The 23776-nt window shown below is 26.7% G+C and overlaps 1 protein-coding gene across 1 annotated transcript in view; it reads left to right on the top strand.

Moving 5' to 3' along the window:
* The window catches only part of LOC142330639 (uncharacterized), a 50129-nt gene extending 28166 nt beyond the window's left edge, over nucleotides 1-21963 (top strand). The window contains exons 3-7 of the mRNA XM_075376083.1: nucleotides 12479-12722; nucleotides 14198-14372; nucleotides 16181-16351; nucleotides 19872-20006; nucleotides 21716-21963. Of these exons, the coding sequence (XP_075232198.1) occupies nucleotides 12479-12722; nucleotides 14198-14372; nucleotides 16181-16351; nucleotides 19872-20006; nucleotides 21716-21865 (875 nt within the window). The 3' untranslated portion in view covers nucleotides 21866-21963. The remainder of the gene's footprint in view (nucleotides 1-12478; nucleotides 12723-14197; nucleotides 14373-16180; nucleotides 16352-19871; nucleotides 20007-21715) is intronic.
* Nucleotides 21964-23776: the final 1813 nt, after the last annotated feature.

Raw genomic sequence — 23776 nt, 5'->3', positions numbered from 1 at the left:
ATTAATAAAAATGTTCATGATGTGATTTTGTTTTTATTTTTTTTTTTTTTTATTATTTCTTTATTATATTAATATTCATTATTTATAATAACTAGAAACCATTTATATATTTAAAATATCTTCTCACGAAGTTCAATAGAATAAAAAACCTCGACCTTGAAGTTAAAAATTAATAGAATATATTTCTTCACTTCAGATAATCTTAGTTCAATCGTTATTAATAAAGTTGCTTATGTTTTTTCTGTTCATTTATTTTATTATTTTTATCAAGACGCTAGTTTAATACCTACTGTATTTCTTAAAAATTGTTTCTTTTTTTCATTCTGACGTGTTTTTTAAAGACTTAATTTTAAATGTAAATAAAACTAAAACATTTTTAATTTAAAATAGATTATAATAAACTTTAACTCTTTTATAAATTTCGATTTTTTGAAATGCATTTTTTAAATACCATTTTCTAAAATTTTTTTTAAATTCATTCTCTAAAGGGTTAAAATGAATTTTTTAATTTTTTTTTTGAAACCCCACTATTTTTTTTATTTTTTGGTGAAAAATAAAAAACTTGATTTCTGGTATGTATAATCTTCTAAATATAGATTTTTCGAAATTCGATCTTGAAAGTAACGAAGAAAAGTAAAAAATATTCGAACAATGATTACAAATTTTCCCTATTTCCGACTATAATAAATCTGATATTCAGTAGATTTGGTCTTCTAAACTCTCTTCAGATAAACAATTAAAAACCTATCTTCGGGTTTTTTTTAAATTTGATTTTCAAGGGGTGCGACGGTGTACAACGCGGCCGCTCAACTATCACTGTCACTGCCACTGTTACTATTTGACGCGACTGGCTGTACCTACCTTCCATCACTTGACTAAAAAACATAAGATGATAAAAAAAATATATACCGCGACAGGAAACGCAAGTAACTGTATAGCGCGGGGGAAGCCGCGACAGGGATGCTAGTAAAATTATATAAATCATGTATATCTATTAAAATAATTTTTTAATATAAGAGAATGCCTATTAAAACCGTTTTTATTAATTTCTTATCTTTTATGTTTCATGGTAATTATTTATTATAATTTTTTTTTAATATCTTTACAAAAAACGTTTTATTACCCATGGCGGAGTGGTAGTGTCTCTGCTTTTCATCTGAAGGATCTGGGTTCGAATCCTGGTTAGGCATAACTGGTTTATACACGCTACAAAAAAAAATATTTATCAACCATTACATCGACAGCTGTTGTAGGTTTGTCGCCAGAATGAACATATATAGGGATTAATTGCTATTGGCCTTTTCTTCCTCTTACGACAATTGTAAAGATCAATCATATCTATTCACGGTCCGAGGGAACAAATTGTAAATATTTAATTGTGTTTAAAAAAAATCCTATATAATACGTGATAAAGCAAGCTGCAAAGCCGTCTTTGCAGCAAAGGCGGTTTGGCAAACTTTACTTGTTTTTATGAAACTGACGATACTGCTACATTTTCAATTGATAAATAAACTAGGGTAAAAGTTTTCTACGTAACTTGTCTTTTCAGTACAAATCCATATATTTATAATTTATTAAGCAATTTTTATCGTTAATTTTTCGTATTAATTAATCGACCTTCCAAAAGGAGAAGACTTTCATTTTGGCCCTTATGTTATTTTTTAAATGTTTTAAACAAAAAAATACACTGCATTAATGACGTTAAGATTGATTTGTATTGTATTGTTATTGGGTAATGATACATAACCTGAAGTCATTCTGATTTTCATAATATTTTCACATGAGAATTCAAGAAAATTAGTAGGAAGAAATCATAAAAGAAGTAAAAAGGAATTAATTAATTTTCTGTAATTCCAAAAATACTCGTACTTAGTTCACGCTTGATATCAGTCTCTTTTTATCGTTCATCTAAATTCGTTTTCTTATTTTTATAAAAAAATCAGGTTTTTTGTCTTTGTTTTTTTTATAAAACTGCTTTTTTAGCCAGAAGTGTTTTTTGTAGGACTATTTTTTTTAAAAATAAAATATAAACATTTAAAATAAACAAAAGTAATTAATTATTAAAATAAAAATTATTATTACAAATGAAGTATAACTATTTTTCAGTTCTTCTTTAAATGTTGACCTTTTGAAGTTGTCTATAACTTAAGATTAACAACATAACATTGACCACGAAATGTTGATAACAAATTAGTTTTAATTTAGCACCGATTTCAGATAAAATTAAAATCTTTTTAAAATTTGTTTTAATTTTCATTGTGATTTTGTAAGTTGGTTTTATTTACTAAATTTTTATTTTTTCATATGTAACGTATATTAATATTATTAGGAAACAGTTAAAATTTATTAATATAATAAATTAAATAGTAAGTGATTTTATAATAGTACAGAATATGAATCAATTTAATTGTTCATTTAAAGATTTTATTTATTGCTGTAATTAAAATAGTAAAGACAATACTTTTTTTTAATGATTAATTCACCATATAAGCTGGAAGCCTGAGCATGAAAATATTAAATAGAAATTTTGTTGCGCATGAGAAATTCCATGTCTGACTGGGATTCGAACCTGGGACCTCCGGATAAAACGCCGAGACGCAACCACTCTGCCGCCACGGATATCGGCATCTACTAGATGCATGCAGTAAAAGCGACTGTACCACTCTTTCTTAAAAAATTTGTCTCTAGCACAATACAATAGAATCAACGCTGTTACAATGTCTGGATAAACAGTGCGCTCAATTAGATTACACTGTATATATATACACATACATACAGTAATGTATATATGTGCATATATGCAGTACTTATATTTCCAAACTAAAATTCTGAAAACCGTAAAATTTTACAGAATTTGGTTTAATAATCATTATTTATATTTTAATATTTTTATGATTTTTCTTCAGTTTCATTTACCCTGCCCCCGGAGATGGAACAGCATCTAAGCATAACTCGGCTCCGGGGGGCGCCTTCGCCTCAAACTACCTCGGCAGAACACAAGGCCCCGCCCAGGTAGCCGGGACTCGATCTTGCAGTACATGCCACGCCTCTAATGAGACCGGGACTCCGGACTTAATGCCCTGCCTCTAATGGGGAACTCCCAAGGGGATCCCTCGCCGAGACTACAGTCTTATATTCCCTACCCCAGAGGTACTGCGAAGGAGTCCCCATCCAATCATTGATGGTGCCGGAGCCTCCCACCCTTCCTGGACGGGGCTGTCCCCCACAGACACCCGTCAGCAATTTTTATTTTATTAATTGATCAATTGATATCGCTTGATTAGTTGATTTAGATCTGATTCCTTTTAAGAAAGACAACGGTTTAAAAATGTAATATTTTCTACTGCTACGTACTGGAATGTGTTATACTGTATTATTTTAATGCATTACCCAAATTATATGACATTAACCCTCTTCTTTTACTTAAGGAGTATACTATCTGTATGAATCTACGAAATTAGTCTACTACAAGGTTTTCCAGTCATTCTGCTAGTTATCATATAAATTTTTATTAAACATTTTTTTTTTTTAATAAAATAAAGCAGCCAAATAACGAGACATCTTTCCAATACTACAAAAGGAAAGTGGATTTGTCTCGCTATTTGGATACCTAGTATAATACAGGTTAAATTAAGAAATTATTCTATTAACTGTTTAATTATTGTACAGTATTATACTGTATATTATTGTTTATAATTATGTAAATATATCCTAATTTTAAGCTTTTAACTTGTACATTTTTTAAAATAACTTACAATTTAATGTTCCAATAACTTACTTAAATTTTAACTTTTTAAATTTTGAAAAATAACAGCTAGTTTAATACGAATATATGCAGCATTTTGTACATACCATTTTTTAATGTGTGTATTTATGTTTGTGTATATATATAAATATATTTGTTGAATTTTTATATATATAAACATTTCTTTGAAAGCAATTAACACAATTTAGTTCACTTTATTTTCATGAATTACATTTCGATATTAAATTCTGAATTACGATCACCAGTCATTTAAATATTTCCATTTTTTCACTAAAAAAGAATATATTTAAGAATTATAAATGTTTATTTCTTGTCCAGACTGCAATAAAAAAAGAAAAAGAAAGACTGCGATGGCCGGGTGAAGTTAATATTATGATAGGCGCAACTTTCTAAAAATATTTGACTCACTCGCTTACCTATAAGTAAACCATACCTATAAGTCCGGTTTAATATAAGGTACCCTCTAAATTTATGAAAGGTAATGACTAATTTTAAATACTTTCATAACTTAGTTATCAATATTTCTTTTTATAAATCACAAAATATTAATGTTTCTTTACTAATTAGCAATAACAATAATTAATTAATTAATCAGCAATATGTTATGTAAAACAATAAATACGAATATTTTTAATAAAATATAGTTGTAGAGTATAAATTCAAAAAGCTCGAGACATTGAATACAAAATAAAATCTAAAAATAAATACGCATTTCTACAGTTAACAAGCCACCATTAATAGATACAGGAAGGAAGCAGGTGTAAAAATAACATAAATAATAAAAATTGACAAACATAAATAAATTTTCATAATTAACTAAACTTAATTGTAATAATAATAATTACTTTAAATTGTGTTTATAAAAAATTATAATAATAATAGTAATAAAACCATCTGCTGACAAAGAGATTATGCGGCATTCTTCAAAGCAGATCAACTGAAAAGCGGTAAATTCGCTTAAAAAAATATTTAAACACTTCGTTCTCCGATTAGTTGCTACTCCCTGATAATCGCCACTTATCAGAAATATTTCTAGTCAATCATAAAAATATTTGCTATGTTTAGCCAAATTTAGATTAGGAAAATGTTAATGTTCTTATAATAGAAAGACTTTTTAATAACTTAGAATCTTAAAAGGCAATTTGATGATCCTCTAGGTTATTTAACAATGAATTTTTCCGTTATCATAACTGTAAGATTCCCAATTATCTAGTTTCTTCTTTTTACCGACATTTCGAAGAAGAATTATAGTATTACTTTCGATCGCATGGAGAGAATATGGGGTGAAAATTAATTTTCTTTACGTTTTGAGGTATGAGAAGTATGAAAATACCATTTACTTAAATTGGAATTTCCTTATATATTTATAGGCCTATATATAAAAATTTGTGGCTCAAAAATCTCCAAAACTATTTCATAAATTTTATTGAAATTTATATATGTTGTAGTAGTGTATTGGAAGTTTTCCATGCGAAAATTTGATGAGTCGTTCCTGTGTTACGCTTAATTTAAGATACAAAACATTTTAGCAGGGCAAGTTAAAACGTGATTTCCAAAGATGCTGCAAGTTGGAACGTTGATGTTTATTTATCTGTGGTATCTATTGTTAGCAATAATAAATAAATTAAAATATTAAATTAAATAATCTGTGAGGATTGTCACGATTTCTGTTTTTGAGAAGGAAATTTGCAAGCCTAATTTTTCTGCTATTTCTTTTAGGTTGTTAATTTTGGAAATTGCATCTTCTTCTGATTTTGCGAGAGAAGTACTAAATCATTTGCAAAAACAAAGCAGCTGATTTTGGTTTTTTGTTCTGATTTTAACGCTTTTATCATTTTCGTTACAAAAGGTTTATAATAATTTATTTTTTACTAGAAACATTCTTTTTACATGACTGCCCAATAAGTATAACGAATTTAGGGTGTATCTATGTTTATTTCACCTTATCACCTAAGCGGCTGAACCGATTTAGATGTATCACCCCGCGTTAGAATCCTTACGTTACCGGGAATATTATAGGCTAAACATATAGCAAATTTAAGAAATTTGAAGAAAAAATTACACTATATAAAAAAATTTTCACCCCCACGCTCTTTAATTATCCTATATTAAACAGCAATATTTTTTTTGGCATTCGTGTTTCTTATTATTTAATATTTACCTCTTGTTTAATTTTATTTCTATTACGATCATTAAACTAGACAATAAATTATATGTTCATTAAATATTTTTTTAAAATAAATAAACAAATAATTTGTTCTGATCGTAACGTAATTATACAAATCAGGATTGGTATGTTTTTAATTCATGTGTAACAAAAATAAACTCCTTTACTTTTTTCCTGGAATTATCGACTGAAAGAGTGGTAAAATTATAATCAGAGCAGTTTCAAAAAGTAAAAATTTATGTACGGGTATACAAAAGAAAAGTATTATAATCGTCCATATTAATAAATAAAAATAGTTATTTTATAAAATAGCTGATGTAACAGCAAAAATTATTTATTAATATAAATAAACAATAAAATAACAATTTAAAATTGTTAGTTACTAAATAGATGCAATGATGGGCTATTTTCGATTTCTTTAGTCATTTTATAGTAATTAAAATTGCTCTTTATTGTATTTTCATTTTTTTCTTAATTTGTCCTACACTGAAAAAACTTAAAAGAAAGGTTAAAAAAAATTAACTGATTTTTAATCGTATTTAATAATTAGAACTTTATAATAATTTTTTTTTTTTAGAAACTGATAAACAGTAGTTAAACATAGATGATTTATAGATAAATAATGAACTGCAATTTTTCTTCCATAGGATTAAATTTCTATTGCGTTTCAATTTTCGTTAAGGATTAAAATAGTACAACTTCCACAGACCGTAGCCAAGTTATTAGAAAATTTAGCACTGGTTTCATAAGAATATTCAAACTGAAAAATTTGTAATAATTTTTTTTAACTTTTATTTTCAAAAAAAAAAAATATTACAACTATTTTCATGTCACTCCTCTGTTTACACTTAACGATGGATTTTTTATTACAAAAAAATATTCAAAAGGTACAAATTAATATGTTATGTATACCAAGGTTATCTGACATTATTAAGGTTCATTATTAGAAAGGTTTAAAATTTCATTGAAGAAGAAGATTGTTTAACGGTTCTAATAGTATGTTTTATTATTCAACTTTCTTATGAGCCAACAAACAACTTGTTCCACACCCGTTTAAGTGCTTTAGGCTGTATAAATAGACGGAAGGAAAGGACGGATCTGATTGTCCAGACAGTTAGGAAACGTGAAGGTATGCAGAATGTATATAGTGACCTTCAAAAACAGCTGGTTTCTTAACACCGTTACAAGTATTATCCGTTCTTTTTTATATCGTTTATAAAATAAAATCTTTTATTTATCATAACATTTGTTATGTACCTCGTAAAAGTTTCTTATATATAAATTTGACATGAATTTTAAAATTTTTATTTAATAACTAAATACTGAAATGCAAAGTACTTGAATAATTTTTAACGACTTGAGAAAAAAGGGAAGTATTTCAATTCAATCTGTACGTAATGTTTTATGTATATGCAAACTTTACACACCGATTTCGATAATCTGTTTTTATTTTATAAAAAAAGATTATCTTATAATAATTTTCTCCAAGATAACAACAGTAAAAGATATTTTTTAACAAGTAATTGCATACCCATGAAAACGATTTTAGTCTTTTTATTAATTTGCCCTCATTATTTAAAGTATTTTCATTTTCTCACAAAACATTTAAAAAAATTAATGGGAAAACCTGATATAAAAAATATATTTATCAATTCCAAACAACCGTAAGTAACAATCAATAATTATTTAACGTTGTTTTTTCTGTATTACTACTTTTCTTACTTTTATAAACAAGACAAAATTCTGACTTTTATCTTCCCGTCTAGCAGTATAACAGATCTATAGCTGTAGAAGGGAAAGTATTGTAATCGGTCCAGTTTTGGCAGATGAGGTTTTCACCGGCTCTTAACGTTTGGTCACCTAAGGAATCTAAAAAACCGGATAGAAATTTTCCGGATGTTCGTGTGTGTATGTGTTCGGTAACCCACTCTAAATCACCTTATATCTCCAGAACTACTGGACCGATTTTGACCAAACTTGGTCAGCTTACGGATGTTCGTGTGTGTGAGTGTGTTCAGTATCCCACTCTAAATCACCTTATATCTCCAGAACTACTGGACCGATTTTGACCAAACTTGGTCAGATTAGTTTTGTATACGGGGCAATGATGCTATTCAATTTTCAACTTATAAAATCAAGGGTGTGAAGCTGTAGAGCAAGGTCACCCTTAGTATCTCGAGATTTCGCCTAATTAAGGTCTTATTTTTCTTAGGCACATTTGTTACCAATTAAAAAAAATAATATTTTTACAAAGAGTTTTGAGAAATAGCACCCCCACTCCAAAAATGCTCTAACTAGTGGCTAAGTGGGTGTACTGCTTCAATAGTACCTCTTGTCACCACAAGTAGCGCTAGTATAACACTGACATATTTTAAATTATGTAGTGTGTGTAAGACGTGCACCAGGAAAAAGCCGCGAGACGGAAAAGTTCTACAACTGTGTTGTCAGCTTCATTTTTTTATGAACTTTCAAATTTAAAATAAATTTTAAAACAAAAATTAAATAAACGTTTGAACGTATTTTACGCTATATCTATAAGGATTTTAATATTTTTCTCACAGAACTTTAATCTTAGACTTAATTCAAAAGTTAAACAACGTATACTATATTCCTTGTTATCATTTATTTTACTATGCCTAATACATACGTAGCGATCTGTCCAACTAGTAAACAATAAGCAATCCTCCCCCCCACATAGCCCAATGAGATGAAAGAATATGTATGATATGTAAATGAGGTAGGTATAGTCTTGTACAGACTCAGGCCAACCAATCCTAAGATGTGTGGTTAATTGAACCCCAACCACCAAAGTACACCGATATCCAGTGTCTAGTATTCAAATCCGTTAACTTTTACTATCAATTAACGTTTACTAGAATTTGAACTTCAGAACCTTCGACTTCGAAAATCACCTCTTAAACAAGTAATTTACGATGACGAGTTTACCTGATTAGAGAAGCCAAACTGGTTTTCATTTTGAGCTTATTTCTTGTCCTCCTGTAATCTATATCAATTCTTAGGAGTATCATCCTTAAATTATGCCATATTTTTCTTTAAATTTCTGCTAAATCCATCCGAAATTCAAAACGTTTTGTCAGACAAATAAATACATACGTTCATAATAGACAGTATGTTTTCTTATATAAGATTTTCATATCTTTATCCTTTTCGATTTCCTTTGAAATGATCTGAAATTTAAAAAGTACGGAAAATTTATTTTAAAAAATGATTTAAAACTAGGTGATAGAATTTAAATATCAAATAGTTGGCGGTAAAGGTTTTTTTTTACCAATATGTATTAAATACATTTCACAGTACATTTTAAATATATCATGAAAATGGATAATTATTTTTAATAGGTAATTACATTTAATTAATGCCTTAACAATAAATTTGTAAATGTAAACTTATTTCATCATGTGCGGCTCTACCTGAACTTAGATTAACTAGAAATTAATTAGTTTTAATTGAATATCAATATGCAACAAGTATTATACCCGTGTCAAAAGAATGGCTCATCGACTAATTTAATATTTACGAATGTAGTAAATTTATACAAATGGCATAGTAAATTATAATTAATTCATTAAATTAGAGTTTAATTTTAAAATTACTTCTAATAAAATAATTAAAAAATTATTAACAAATATAAAACCACCAATTTAGAAATTACAAAACAAAAACAATTTACGTAAATTTTGGTGTACTGTAGTTATTATTATCGTTAGTAAATGTAAATAAAGCGAACCATAACACGACCCGCATACTATAATAATAAACTCGTACATAGTAATCCAGTAATATGATCAACATCAATAAAAAACGGTACTCTGACCTTGAAGTATAAACACATCTTAATAAAAGTAGACTTAAAGAAATAAAAAAAAATATATATAATTTTTTCTTTAATATTTTTTCTGAGTCTTTTTTAATCAAAAATAAAATCAAATTTTTAAAGTAATATCTAAAACGTGAATGATAACTATCAACAAAAAAAATTGGTCGTGAAATTCAATTTGTTTGTTCTAAGGCAATAAATTTTAATAATAAATCCGTAAGATAAGAATCAGTAAATCATAAAAAAAATAAAATAATAATCTAACAAAACTCAGTGATATCCCAAAAAATGGTCTATTACATATATTTAACATGTATTTTTTTAAACAAAGCTCTAAATTAATAACAGATTTTGATAATACAAATGTAGTGTCTTATCTTTTTGATATCAATATAGTTTTGTTAAAAAAACGGTTTTATTTATATTACAGAAATTGTTGTTTTTTGAGCGGAAGAAATGATATCTGCGAGACTCTTACCGTACGGTTTACAATATCATTGTAATTTTTTGAGATATCACTGCGTTTTGTTAGATTATTCTTTGGATAATATTTATGGATTAATTATTAAAATTTATTTTTTTTTGCTGATAGTCATGTCATTCAACTCGTACCACAAAATTAAATATGTTAACTAGTATTAAATTAAATATTGTTTTTTGTATTTGTGAATGGGCAATCTTTGCTAAAAAAAATTTTCTTTTTTTTTAAATTAACAATATCCACCTTTACCAAATAAGTCAGCACAAGTATTTTCATGCAGCCTGACATAATAATTCAGCTTATGAAGAAAAAATTACAATTTCATTGTCATTTTTAATAAATTAACTAACCATTTAAAATATTTGCCATCAATTTAGTTAAAGTACAATTAAAATTTTCTTTTCCAGAAACAATAATACTCTGTCAATGAATTTCTAAGTAACATTAACATTTTTTTTAAAAACTGAATTTTCTGCATCCTGTTTTTACGTGTACATAAATATAATGCTCAAATAATTTTCATTAACAACTTCTGAATTATATTGTAGCTATTTTTTATATTTTGTATCTTCATGCATTTACTTTAAGATTATTTCATGTGTTTGTATTTTAAATAATTAATATGGACTTTAATCACATATACCTTTTATTTACAATTAATTGTATATTCCGTGTTGCTACACTGATCAAGATTTTTTACAATGGTCTGTTGATTCATCCGGCAAATGTGGAGGCAAATCCATTTTTATTAATCGAGTACAATATTTATTTATTCATAATGTGATTATGTATCAATCAGAATAAAAGATTTATTGTTTACTTAGTAGTCCACTTAAATTTAATCTGTTTACAAATTTCTTATTGGACATTGTGTAAACTCACATTATTCTGCTCTCCTTTGCACTACTTACACTACCCTTGATCTTTTAACATTATTACGAAGTGAACATAACAACCAAAAACATTATTACGGATTATTATTTTTCAGTTTAATAAAATTATTAAGGTTAAAACTAATCAACAAAGATATAATGCAATTACTGTCTAAGCATTACCAAGTTTTTATGTTTAGAATTAGTGTATCGGGTTGTAGTATACCAAGGTTAGGGTACCAGATTCACTACCAAATGGATGGTTGTAGGTATAATCCCAGTGAAACGATAAAAAATAAAATCTAGTAAAAACAATGAATTGTGAAATACATGTTGCAGGCAGATTCTGAAATGAAAGTTTTCATTTACTCATTGTATCATAATTAGCAATATATTCATCTTATTCCTTGATATTTTCTCTATACATATATATATTTTTTAAATTTAATTACAAATTTTATGATATTTTTCCTGGCAATCATGTCCTTTTAATCTTACAAGTTTTGTATGTATAAATTTATATAAATTTCAAGAGAGAGTGATAGGGAGATAGAATTTTCATTTCTAGAGGAAATAATTGATAAAAACAAAATAAAAACCAATATTCTCAACAAAAAAAATAATAACTGTTTAAATATTAATTTATTTTTTAAAAAGTACTTGTCAATAGAATTTCATAATTATTTTAGATGAAGGTAAGATTTTTGAGGATATTTATTCATCTTTATCACTAGTATGAAAAGTATGTATAATGAAAAAGATATTGCTTCTTGAACAAGTAATAAAATAATCAGAAATTGTAGGTAAAAATGTTTAGATTCGCATAATGAATTTTTTTTATGAATGGTTATACTGATTAATTAACAATATACTCAACGATAATTTCTTCATTCTATGGAAATTTTTATTATTATATAACACCTCAAAATCATTGTCCAGTTAGTAATTAAATGCCAACTCTATTTACAGAAATTTTTTTTAAAGTTATTACTAGAGTAACAGTAATATAATAAATCTTAAATGAAAAATTTACAAAATATATTTATTATTACATATATATATATATATATACATATACGTATGTATCATCATGATCCATGAATCCTAGCAATGCCTCACATAATATTTCTAGCAGATAATAACTACAAGTTTTATTTACGTACTTAAGTGCAGTTAGTTACAGTAAATAATCACAGTAAGTTACAGTAAACTAATCACTGTGGATTTGTTCAAGCATAATTTGGAACCACGATTATTTTTCAATTTAAAAAATTTTAAAAGACATTCATAAAAAAATGAATGTAAATAAATATTCTACTTCATGTTTAATTATTATTAAATTATATTTCTGCAGGTTCAATGCCAAGTAAAGACATGGTACCACCAGTTTATATAGCTAAATACAATAGGTTTGTTGATACAATTATGGATAGAATTAATAAAGTATTAAGACGTAGCTATGATCCGGTCAATGTAAGATTACAAAGTGCATCCGAAACCAAGAACAAAAATAAAAATAAAACAAACAAAAATAAAAATAAGCAGAGAAGACATTCTGGACATAAAGCAAACAACAATATTGTATCAACTAATAATGTGTAAGTATTGCAAATATTATTTCTTTTATTGTAATTCAATAACATGAATTAGTTATAGACAAAAACACTAATTCCTCCTTTTATAAGCATAGAAAAGTGAATGAGAAAGCGGTATTGTCCTGAACAAGACAATAAATTCCCCATCAACCCTGTTGAAAGGCAGTTCCTCTGTCGATTGTCATTCGCTTATTCTACCCTTCCCCTAACTTATTATATTTTACTCCCTCTATAAACTAGTACCATGAAAATCACATCGGGTTCCCTGGCTCCATCTGTTGAATCATTACAGCACTTTGTAGTAGTTAGTAGGAATGAATCGCTGCTTTCAGTGCGATAACACTTTGCTAGAATTATTTAAAAACAATACTGTGATTCTCAGTGGTGTCAACTGTCTTTGGGACTGGAAAGTGTGTAAAGTGTATTCACTGTAATGAAAAAAAAAAAAACACAATTGTAGAGAGAACTTAAAGAATAGGGAAAAAATAAATGCATACGGTATACTTTATATATTATGTACATCAAATAAAAAATTTTGGTATATGTATTTTGATTAAACAGATATCGCTTTGTAACAATATAACTAAAGTACCGCTTTTAATTAGAAATTAAATTTATTTTTCATATTTTATTAAAAATTTTATATTTATGAGGTTTTTATATTGACAACCAAATGTCCACCGAGATAAAATTATGTTAATTTTATTGCATTTGTTATAAAAACGGTCTATATATTACTCCAGACATATAAATTATATGCATAAGTGTACATATTATTCAACATTAAGTAATTTGTGAATATTAATTTATCATTTTTTAATACCAAGCACTTAAAAATTTTTTTTATTATTAATCATTGGATAAATTTCAAGACTTTGTTTACGTATTAAATGTAAATAACACAATGTTTAACAGAAACCAATTTTTTTGATTGGAATGGAAATAACTAACAAAAATAGAATTAGATAAATAATAAAAAAATAATTTCTAAATTTAAGATAAAAATGTTTATATCAAAAAATACTGTATTATTTCCACGTCAGGAATTTACTCAAACAAACATTATTGTTATTGCACAGGTCATATTACAAAGATTGTTAATAATTTAAAAAATTTTTTTATCATATATGCTAATCTTTTAGCATACAATTACTTTGTAAGTTTTTGCTTTCTTTATTGTTATTATTTTATAATTCTATATTAATTTATTTTTTCTAGTTTTCCTTTTTATCCATATTTATTTTTATCAATTCCTCTACATATGTTAATGATTAAATTATTGTTTAATAATCAAAATGTGAATACTCGTAGATTTTTGTTTTACACAGACAGGTTTGAATATTTTTATTTTAATATATTTTTTTAAAATTTAACACTGAATTTTTTTATTTTTTACTGGTGACCTTAACATATATTTAAATATTTTATGGAATTTAATACCATATTCTTTAAACCACTTTTTCTTTTATTTATTTTAGAAATATGAGTGTTAGCAACACAACTGTTGTACCAGATAATATCAAAACAGTAATGACAACAGAAAAACCAATGGCAAATGACATAAATGTAACAAATACAACAGATGAAGCAGAACCAAGGTCAGAACAAAGAAAGGAAAGAGCAAATAAAAAGAAACAAAATAACAAAAACAAGGTATTAAAAAAAAAACATTTAAAACATCTCAAAAAACATAATACTTTTTAGATCATAAGTTAGTATCTTTGTCACTGATTTAAAACAGTTAACTGATAGCTTCTTTAATATGCATAACTAAAATCAATCATTCAAAGTGACAAATTCTCTTGAAAAGTTTACTTTTGAAGAACAAAATTCAGATTTCTAAGGATGTAAAACCACGAGAAATTTACTCCTAGATGTTTAAGCAATATGGTTAATATTGTATGAATTTTGTAAATGTTTCAACTGATTTAAACAGTTCAAAAACAGATGAGCAAGTGTTACAGCTAACAAATAAAAGAGATAACTAGCTGAGATTTGTTTGTTGATTTGAATGTTCAACAATACGTCTTGGATCACAGCCCATTCAGCGAATGCCATTCTTTAATTTTGTTATCAACTGTTAATTTAGGCAACACTGTTATTTTATACAGATACAAATGCAAATAAGTTTTTAAAAATTTAAAACACAGATCGCCTAGAAATCCCAAGTTGTGCTTTTTCTTTTTTTTTTTTTTGTTTAGCTACTGGAACCACCATAAGGTATTACTTCAGATGATATGTATGAATGTAAATGAAGTATAGTCTTGTACAGTCTCAGGACAACTAGTCCTGAGTTGTGTGGAACCCAACGACCAAAGATCACCAGTATCCACCATCTAGTATTCAAATCCATATAAAAGTAACTGCCTTTACTAGGATTTGAACCTTAGAACTCTCAACTTCGAAATCAGCTGATTTCTGATGACGAGTTCACCACTAGACCAACCCGATGGGTCCCAAGTTGTGCTGCTGCTTTTCTTGTTGATTTGCTCGGCTCCTCAGCAACGCTGCTCTGATAGCTTTGACTGTTTCTAGCTTTGCTGCTTTGTTCTGTGGAGAACAAACATTGGCAGACTGTTCATGCTTACATTGAAATACTGAACCATCACTGTTAGATTCTTTGTACTTTTGTTTTCACTATTAAATTTTTTGTGTTGTTTTAAATTATGGCAACCATCGAGTTTCAAAATGTGAATGAAACCATCTTTGTGTAAGCACCAGACTTTTTGTGCCATTAAAAATCAACACAGTCCTTACGCACTGTTCAACAGTCAGTCTTCCTTTGTCAGCCATCTTGGACACAGATAGCACACTTGGAAAAAGAAGAAACTAAAATTCATGAACTGCTGTCATTTCTGCTAACATAAAACACATATAATTATTAACCTAAACAATTATTGCCAAAACAAATTTTGGATCATTTCATGCACTACCCTGTATATTTTAATGCAAAGATATCAGAATTAATGAAATTATCTACTTTTAATTTCTTTATTTGCTGATAAGTTTGTCCTGCAAAAGCAATATACTATTTATAGGTTCATGGGTTCATGTATCATGTGAGAAAAAAATGTATTTGTATGTATTAGAAAATGTAATGTGTGATTAAAAAGAGTGCTAGTAATATATAGTTAATTAATTGGATAAAACTGTATCTCAATAAAAAAAAAAACAAGTACTCACAGCATGGCCTAATTAACTACTCTGTAATTAATCTAAAAGGATGGAAGTCACAAACTGTAAGCCCATTTTTTTGGTCAGCATATCTTCTTAAATTTATTATATTCATTTCATTTTCTTCTTGTGACTATATTAATTTTAGTTCACGTCATTAAAAAAATAAGTTAAATTCATAAAGCAAATTGTAAGAAAACAAGTTTATAGAAAATTGTAAAAAAATAATTTTTATATATATTTCTACACATATAGTAAGTAAGGAAAATAATTTCCTTATTTTTCAGAACAAGAATAAAAACACTAAACCAAAGAATCCACCAAGGGCCAAGGCAACATTATATGGTTTATCAACATTAAAACGAGATGGAGATGTTTCTGTTAACGTGATGAGTTCCCACACTACAGTTAAAACAAAGTTCCTTATAGGACCTCTTGTGCTTAAAGTAGAAAAAGAAGTAAGTAATAATATTAAAAATATATTTAAGTAAACATAATTACTGAATGACAACTAATGAAAACAATTCAGATAAGATTAATTGATTTAATCTTTCATCATCAGTACATTTAAAAAGAAAAGTAAAATCTACATATTGAATGAAGAAGCAATGAAAAATGTTACATTTCTACAAGAAATTAAGGAATAAAACAATAAAGAAAATAATAAATAGGCCAATTTATAAAACTACTAACTTTTCTGGTGTCAGATAGAACCACAGTTAAATTTACTTTAATCCATTCACATTTGTTATTTTCAAAGACATAAAGAAAAAAGTTAATTAAATATAAATTTAATTTGGTTAACTATTAAAATAGTTTTTCTTTTCTTCAACTGCACTTTAGGAATTACAACTGTGCCCATTTCCTCCATAATATTTCTCTATAACATCTTCTTATAACTAGTAATCAAATAAGTTTTTTTCATAATAATCCCTTTGTCAATCAGTTAATGTTAGAAACCATTTTCACTTATAAACAATCTCAATTAAAGTCTTAATTTCTAAGTTTTAATGTATATTTCAGAAGACTATCTTTCTCTTCTCACAAGCAGGTATTTAGAGACCAAGGTTTACTTTTGTAAAATAATGGGTACAAACACAGTTTTATAAAACTTAAGCAAGTCTCTTTCTTCACTATAGTTCATACCTTGTGCACACTTATTACCAAACTGAACAAATTTGTAATTAATATCACTGTAATGTTCATATAAAAAATTTCAAATTAAATATAAAAATGACATATTTTATTCTGTGCAGTACCATTCATTACATTTTTTTATCTAACTGGATTCCTTTCCTCTGAAAGTCAAACCTTTATCTTAAGTAACTGTTAGGAAAGTTAATAGAAAAATAGATCACTCAATCACAATAGGCAACATGTACGTACTCTTTGAAAATATATGTTTACTTCAATGAGTTCAATTTTATAAAATTGATGGTGAACACCTTTTAGTAGTATACAGTTTCAGATTGTCAATATTGTTCAAAATATTGTCATTTGAGATATTTAAAACTATATTTTACACTTACTTAAATCAGATTATCTTATTTATTTATTATTATAACCTCAGATATGCATTTAAATGAATTTACTTTTAATGAAGACATCCATTTACTATGTATTTTAACGAGGAAAATTAACACATGAAATTAATGAAGAAAAAATTTAATTATTGATTTGGGTGTTATGTTTACTTGTCCCATCAAACAATTAAAGAAAATCACCAAAAGAAAAAAACAAACATAGAATCATATTATAATATAGATTTACTGAATATAGTGCATCTGTAAAGTAACAGTATATATTAAGACTCCTGAAATATCTGAACAAAACATACAAAAGCTATATTGAATTGAAAAATAATTTAGATAGTTTGAAATTATGGATTGGGCTTCAAATATTTTGGCCTTTCATACCTTTCTTTAGTTTCTGGAAGTCTAGCACCCATTCACTTATGTATGTGAAACACGCACTCGGGCTTTTATATAGTAACATCCCTATATGGCTTTGCTTCCAGTATAGAAATGAAGCTTTTGGTTTCGATTTTTGAATTTTTTGTGATCTCGAAGGCTAAACAGAAAAAAATACCAAAGAGTTTACCTGATTTTTTATCAGTTGAGCTGCAAACAGGATTTACTTCTTTAGAAGTATGGAATTTTTCTATAAAACCACAATAACTACAAAATATTTCCTTCCAATCGTGAAACTAAGCCTACATGGAAATCACCAGTCCTTATACATAAGCCGTTGACTTCACAGTTTTTGCACAAATAATACTGTAATAATGCACTCGAAAGTAAATTGACATCAATTATTTCGTTACAGTTATTGGTAGGTGACAAACACTTAACAAACTGTGGGACGGATAATTTTTTCAAAGAACTAGATGGTTATTTTGCACTTGTAGTCGCTTCTAGGTTAGCAATATTGGCAAAGTTTATGTTGACGTCATGTTCCTTCTTACTGTAGTTTACTCTTTTGTTAAAAACTCTTTGCTAAATGTAGGTATTTTTATAATAAAAACAAAACAAAACCTACACACAAAATCTCATGACTTTAAACAAAATTATAATTTCAATGTAGTAAATACGAAACACGCATAATAACGCACCTAGTGTTTAGTAGTCAATTTAGCAATGGTACCAATACATTAGCACCAAACTTTTTAAAAAACTATATCAGCCACATGTAATTCTGATCAGTACTTCAAAAGTTACAGATACGAGCTTAGGGGAAAAAATCTGACATGGACATCAAATGACTTCCTTATGCCTATTAAATTACATATACTGTACTTTTTTTTAAATGAAAAGTACATAAAATTTTATTTGATATATTACTGCAGTTAAGAAAAAGTCCAAAATCCAATTTTTTTGGATTTTGGGCTTTTTTGGAAACTTTTAGTCCAGTCGATTGCAATCAAAATTGGAGGTGCTCAACTAGATGTTACAACAGTTCTAAATCAAAATTTCAACATCCTACGGCTATTTTTGAGTTGTGCGAGGTACATACATATGTACGTACGAACAAATGTCACGCCGAACTAGTAAAAATGGATTCAGGGATGGTCGAAATTAATATTTCCGTTGTAATCTGAAAAACAAAATTTTTCGCGATTACAATACTTCCTTTACTTAGTACATGGAAGTAAAATCAGACGTGATACAGTAAACTGTTTTTTTTCCTGGCATAGAATTGTTGTAACTCCGTAAATGATATATCCAAATGTTTACAAAATTACGCTATTTCATATGGCACAAAAAACAAAAATAGTGATTTTTTTACTTTCTGGTTCTCCTTAAAAAACTACTATTCAAAAGTTTCTGTAAAAATACGTTTCACACCCTATGAACTTAACTATCAACAGCAAATTATTGAATTTATATAAAATTTTACTGATTATACTGCTTTATCAAATCGCTATAGCATACTGAATTATTATTTTTCTTTTCATTAAATTAATTGTTTCACTTTCAAAACGTTTAGGTTTGAATAGTACATAAGAGCGTCAAGAAAATAAATATTTAACAAAATATTTTATTAAAAGAAATAACACTCAGTTTTATTTGCTGGAATAAAGTCTAATCATGTTTTTAAAAGTCAAAGACTACCAGTTTCCACCAGTTTTCTGTAGGTGGTACCAGTCCGAGTTATATTTTACTAGTAACAATAGACCTAACAGTTTACACAGCATACACAGTTTAGAAAATATCTTTCATTACAAAAGACATTAAATATGTTAAAAAGACTGGATACAATTTTTTACATGCAGTGACTACAATTGTAGTAAAATTAATAAGCTGAGATTTTAAAGCTTTAGTTAATTATTTTGACAGGATTTTAGCTTGTAAGTGTTCTAGTCCCTAAAATTTTACTTTTAAACATACTTTAATTCATACTTATTTATATCACTCAGCAATATAAGAAAATAATAATATTAAATATTCATAATTAAACTTACAATTATTGTTTTGACAGTTTGGACGTGGTGCTAAAAAAGAATTGAGAAGTGCAACTGCAACCACTGCTGAAATGTATGGTAAATTAAATTTAAGGGTACTGAATGGTGGTGCTGCAACGTTACATTCAATAAAAGTATTACAGCCAAGACAGGTAAATAATTCTTTCCTTATCTAATTTTTTCCAAACAATGTAGCCAGGGAATGGAAATATTCCAGATTCATAAAAACATAAATTTAAATTTGGTAGTTTAAATTAACAGAAAAGGAAAAGTAGAACTTATGCTGGTAACTGTATTGTTTTTAATAAATGCTGACAATTTAATACAGTTACATATAAATTTTAAGTAACACGGCTACTTAATTTTTTTATATGATATTATGTTGACTCATGTAATTAAAAATTTAATATTTTTTTTATTAAAGAACTGATGAAGAAGGTACCTCCAAAACTGTGTTCTTCTATATGAAAATAAGAATGTATCATTAAGGTAAGAATACCTTCCTTAAATTTTTATCTTTTAGATGCATTCATTAATATTAATATTCATTTTATTATAAAATAAATATTAATTCATAAACAGTTAATCTTAATGATACTTCCCCTATCAAGCCAATCCAATGAGTATAATGCACTATCTCTCACCAGTAATAGGTAGATTTAACTTGTTGCATTACAGTAATTGTACCAGTCTTTCTTATAAGTACAATTCACATTACAGCACAAGAGGTATATAAGGTAGTTTTTTCTCTAAGAGTATTAATGGGCTGGGTATGCTATTCTATAATAGCATATTAAGCACTGTGGGAAACTATTTTACTCTCTCTAGTAAGCCTGGCATGAGGAGATTGTTTGTAAGATTGGTTACATCATTTTCAGGAGTAATTTTTGTCTTATATCAGATCTATAACATAACTTATATTAGATCTACATCTATCTAACAATCTTTTCTCTTACAAAAATAGTGCTTTAATTTTTACTTCTCCTGCAGGGAAAGTATGATCATGTCAAAAATGGGTATCGGGATTATTTGCAAATCTTGATGTTTTAGGGTCAAATTAGTTCATCTAGACCAAAAAAGCATATTGATGTTTGTATGTGCATACCTATACATGTGTATCATACTGCTTTTGGCCTTATATCTCAGGATTGACCTAACCAATTAATTATCTTCAAACTTCACTCTAAATGTGTGGTATTATATATGCATTCATTTTTCTTCAAAATTCGTTCAGTGAGTGAGGGATATTTCAAAATAATAAACTCCAATTTTCTTCAGAGACATTTTTGAGAAATCTTTATTAAAGCAAATTTTTTACCTACAATTTATAAATAAATGATCCAATTATTTTTTTCAAAAACCAACTCCCTCCTGTATTTTTTTGTTATTTTGCTCCATATCCTTTCAGTTTAAATATTTTTCAAAAAGTTTTTATAGTTGAATGTAGAACTATCAAGAAATGTCTATAATTTTTTTAAAATTATAGCCCCACACCCAAAATGCAGAAAAAAGTTTTTGAAGATTTTCTTTTTCTTATTTTAGTCTTTATTGAAGGGAAGACATAGAGAAAACTTTACTTAAGCAAATTTGTTAAGTTTAACCTATATGAATATTTCTAGAAAAATGTTTCTTAAAATTTATTCCCCACCACTAAAAAATATTTATTCTGTTTTTTGGGTCCAACTCTTTTAATTTTTATTACTAGTAGCGAGGAAAGTCAATGCAATACTTTGCCAGCTTATTTTTTAACAATCTAACAAAAAGAATTTATTTTTTACCATTGATTAATTATTTTAGATGGTAGATAATGTAAAATATAATTTTTATTACAAAATAATTATCTTTTAATTATTTTAATTAGGTACGAGTTGATAGTATCGATGATCATGACAGAACAAGGGAATTCATTTGGCGAAGATCTAGTCATATTGCTCACTTAGTGTCACAGAAATTATTAAGAGCAACAAAGTCAATGTTACAACCAGCACCAAATACGCAATCTTTAAAATAAAATAATTAGTATGTTTAGTAACTTAATAACATATTCACGTTTGAAAACAAAAGAATCCATATCAGTTCCAGATATCTATCATAATCGGGTAATATTACATGATGTACAACTAACTTTAACACAAAATAATTATATCATTATCTTTTTTAAATAATATTTTAAATTGTATTTAATTTTAAAAATTATATAGCTTCACGTTTCTCTAAATGTATATTACATGTCAAGTTAATATATATATATTATTATAATATGAAATTAACTCAGTTGACTGAAATGTGTAGTTATCAACATTAAAATATATGCAATAAGAAAAAATATTCAATTAGAGAAGTAAAAACATGTTTTTATCAACTATCTAAATATTGTTTAAATATTTTTTTCGATGCCAGTACATATTTGTTTTGACTCTCTTGAAAGGAGATAAAAACACACTTTCTATTTAATGCAGACTGATTCATAAGTAGCATCAATAATTTGAATTTATATGTCTTAATAGAAAAATATCACAATACTTATTCTTTTAATCTATAAAATATAGAACATAATAATGATTACATAAGTTCATCATGCCTATCGCTTCTTAAAAGTATCTCACCAACCAGTTTTCAATTTCTTTCACACATCACATATTCTTTATTGTTTCTAACATAAAATTCTTTAATTATGGAATAGCTTAAAAGAGTTTCATTTTTATAAAGTTTATAGTAAAGACATGTTTTTTTTGGTTTCTTTCTTTTTTTACAAATAAACAAGAAGGAGATTTTTATCATGAAAATAGACATGCAAATTTTTCATCCATCCCAGCAATTTGGTTGATTTCTTATAAGATTATAAAATAAATAAAATAGAATAATGTCTTCTGACATGTTACCATAAATTTTTTATATTACGTTGCCATTTCAAAACATTTTAGGGGAAAATTCATAAGTAACGACTATACTTACATTTTCTTGCCCGAAAAATGAAGTTATGAAAAAACTACAAAAAAAATTATTTGCTACATTCATATATCTAACTATGTAAATCTTTTCTATCTTTTTTTTTCTAAGTACACTACAACTTTTGTAATAAGATATTAGTGGAATAAATAAAATACAACAAATTTATGAAGTAATAATTTTTATGTCGCATGGCACTGAATAAAGAATTAACGTTTTTATATTTTAATTATATTAGAATGTAAATAAAAAATACAAGTTACTTTTGAATCACTTTGTATTAATCACAAACATATGTACTCTTAAAATTTATATTTATTTTCTAGCTAAAATTTATGGTATATACATTAATTTTTTTATTTTTTGTAATTTTATGAATACATTTTCAATTAATACGATAAAAGGTATAACTCAAGCTCAATGCAAGATTACATTTAAATTGTGGTACAACAAAAAAAAATTAATTTTGGTATTTATCAATTATTACTGCACTACTGCCATTTCTTTCTTCCAATAATTTTCTGTTAAGATATCTGCAATTTTATTTCTTAGGACTAACACTTTTGTTTCTCACTATCTATTTGGCCAATGACAGTGAAGAATCTTCATCTTTTACGAATTCAAAACATAAATTTAATTATTCTTTGTTAATTATGGTCACAGAGTTGTGGTATAAAGTTGAATTAATATATTTTTTCAATGAACACAAATTCAAAAGTGAAGAAATTTATCAGTTTTTTTTTTTTATCAAGCAATAAATTTACTATTACTAACTTGGAAAATTAATATAACAATATAGCTTTTATAAAAACTGGAGATGGTAATCAACTGACAGGTAGAGCTATTTTAAAATAAAAAATGCACTCAATTTAAATCTACTATCATTAAAATTATTTACATAGTTTATTATGTAAATTATTTATATTATTTCATTATAATTTAAATAAATGCCGTTTCAGTATGCGTAAAAGTC

Source organism: Lycorma delicatula, chromosome 9, assembly GCF_047948215.1.
Source record: "Lycorma delicatula isolate Av1 chromosome 9, ASM4794821v1, whole genome shotgun sequence".
Classification (NCBI taxonomy): Eukaryota; Metazoa; Arthropoda; class Insecta; order Hemiptera; family Fulgoridae; genus Lycorma; species Lycorma delicatula.
Note: the sequence above shows the minus strand (reverse complement) of the source record. Positions and strands in the feature narration are given on the sequence as shown.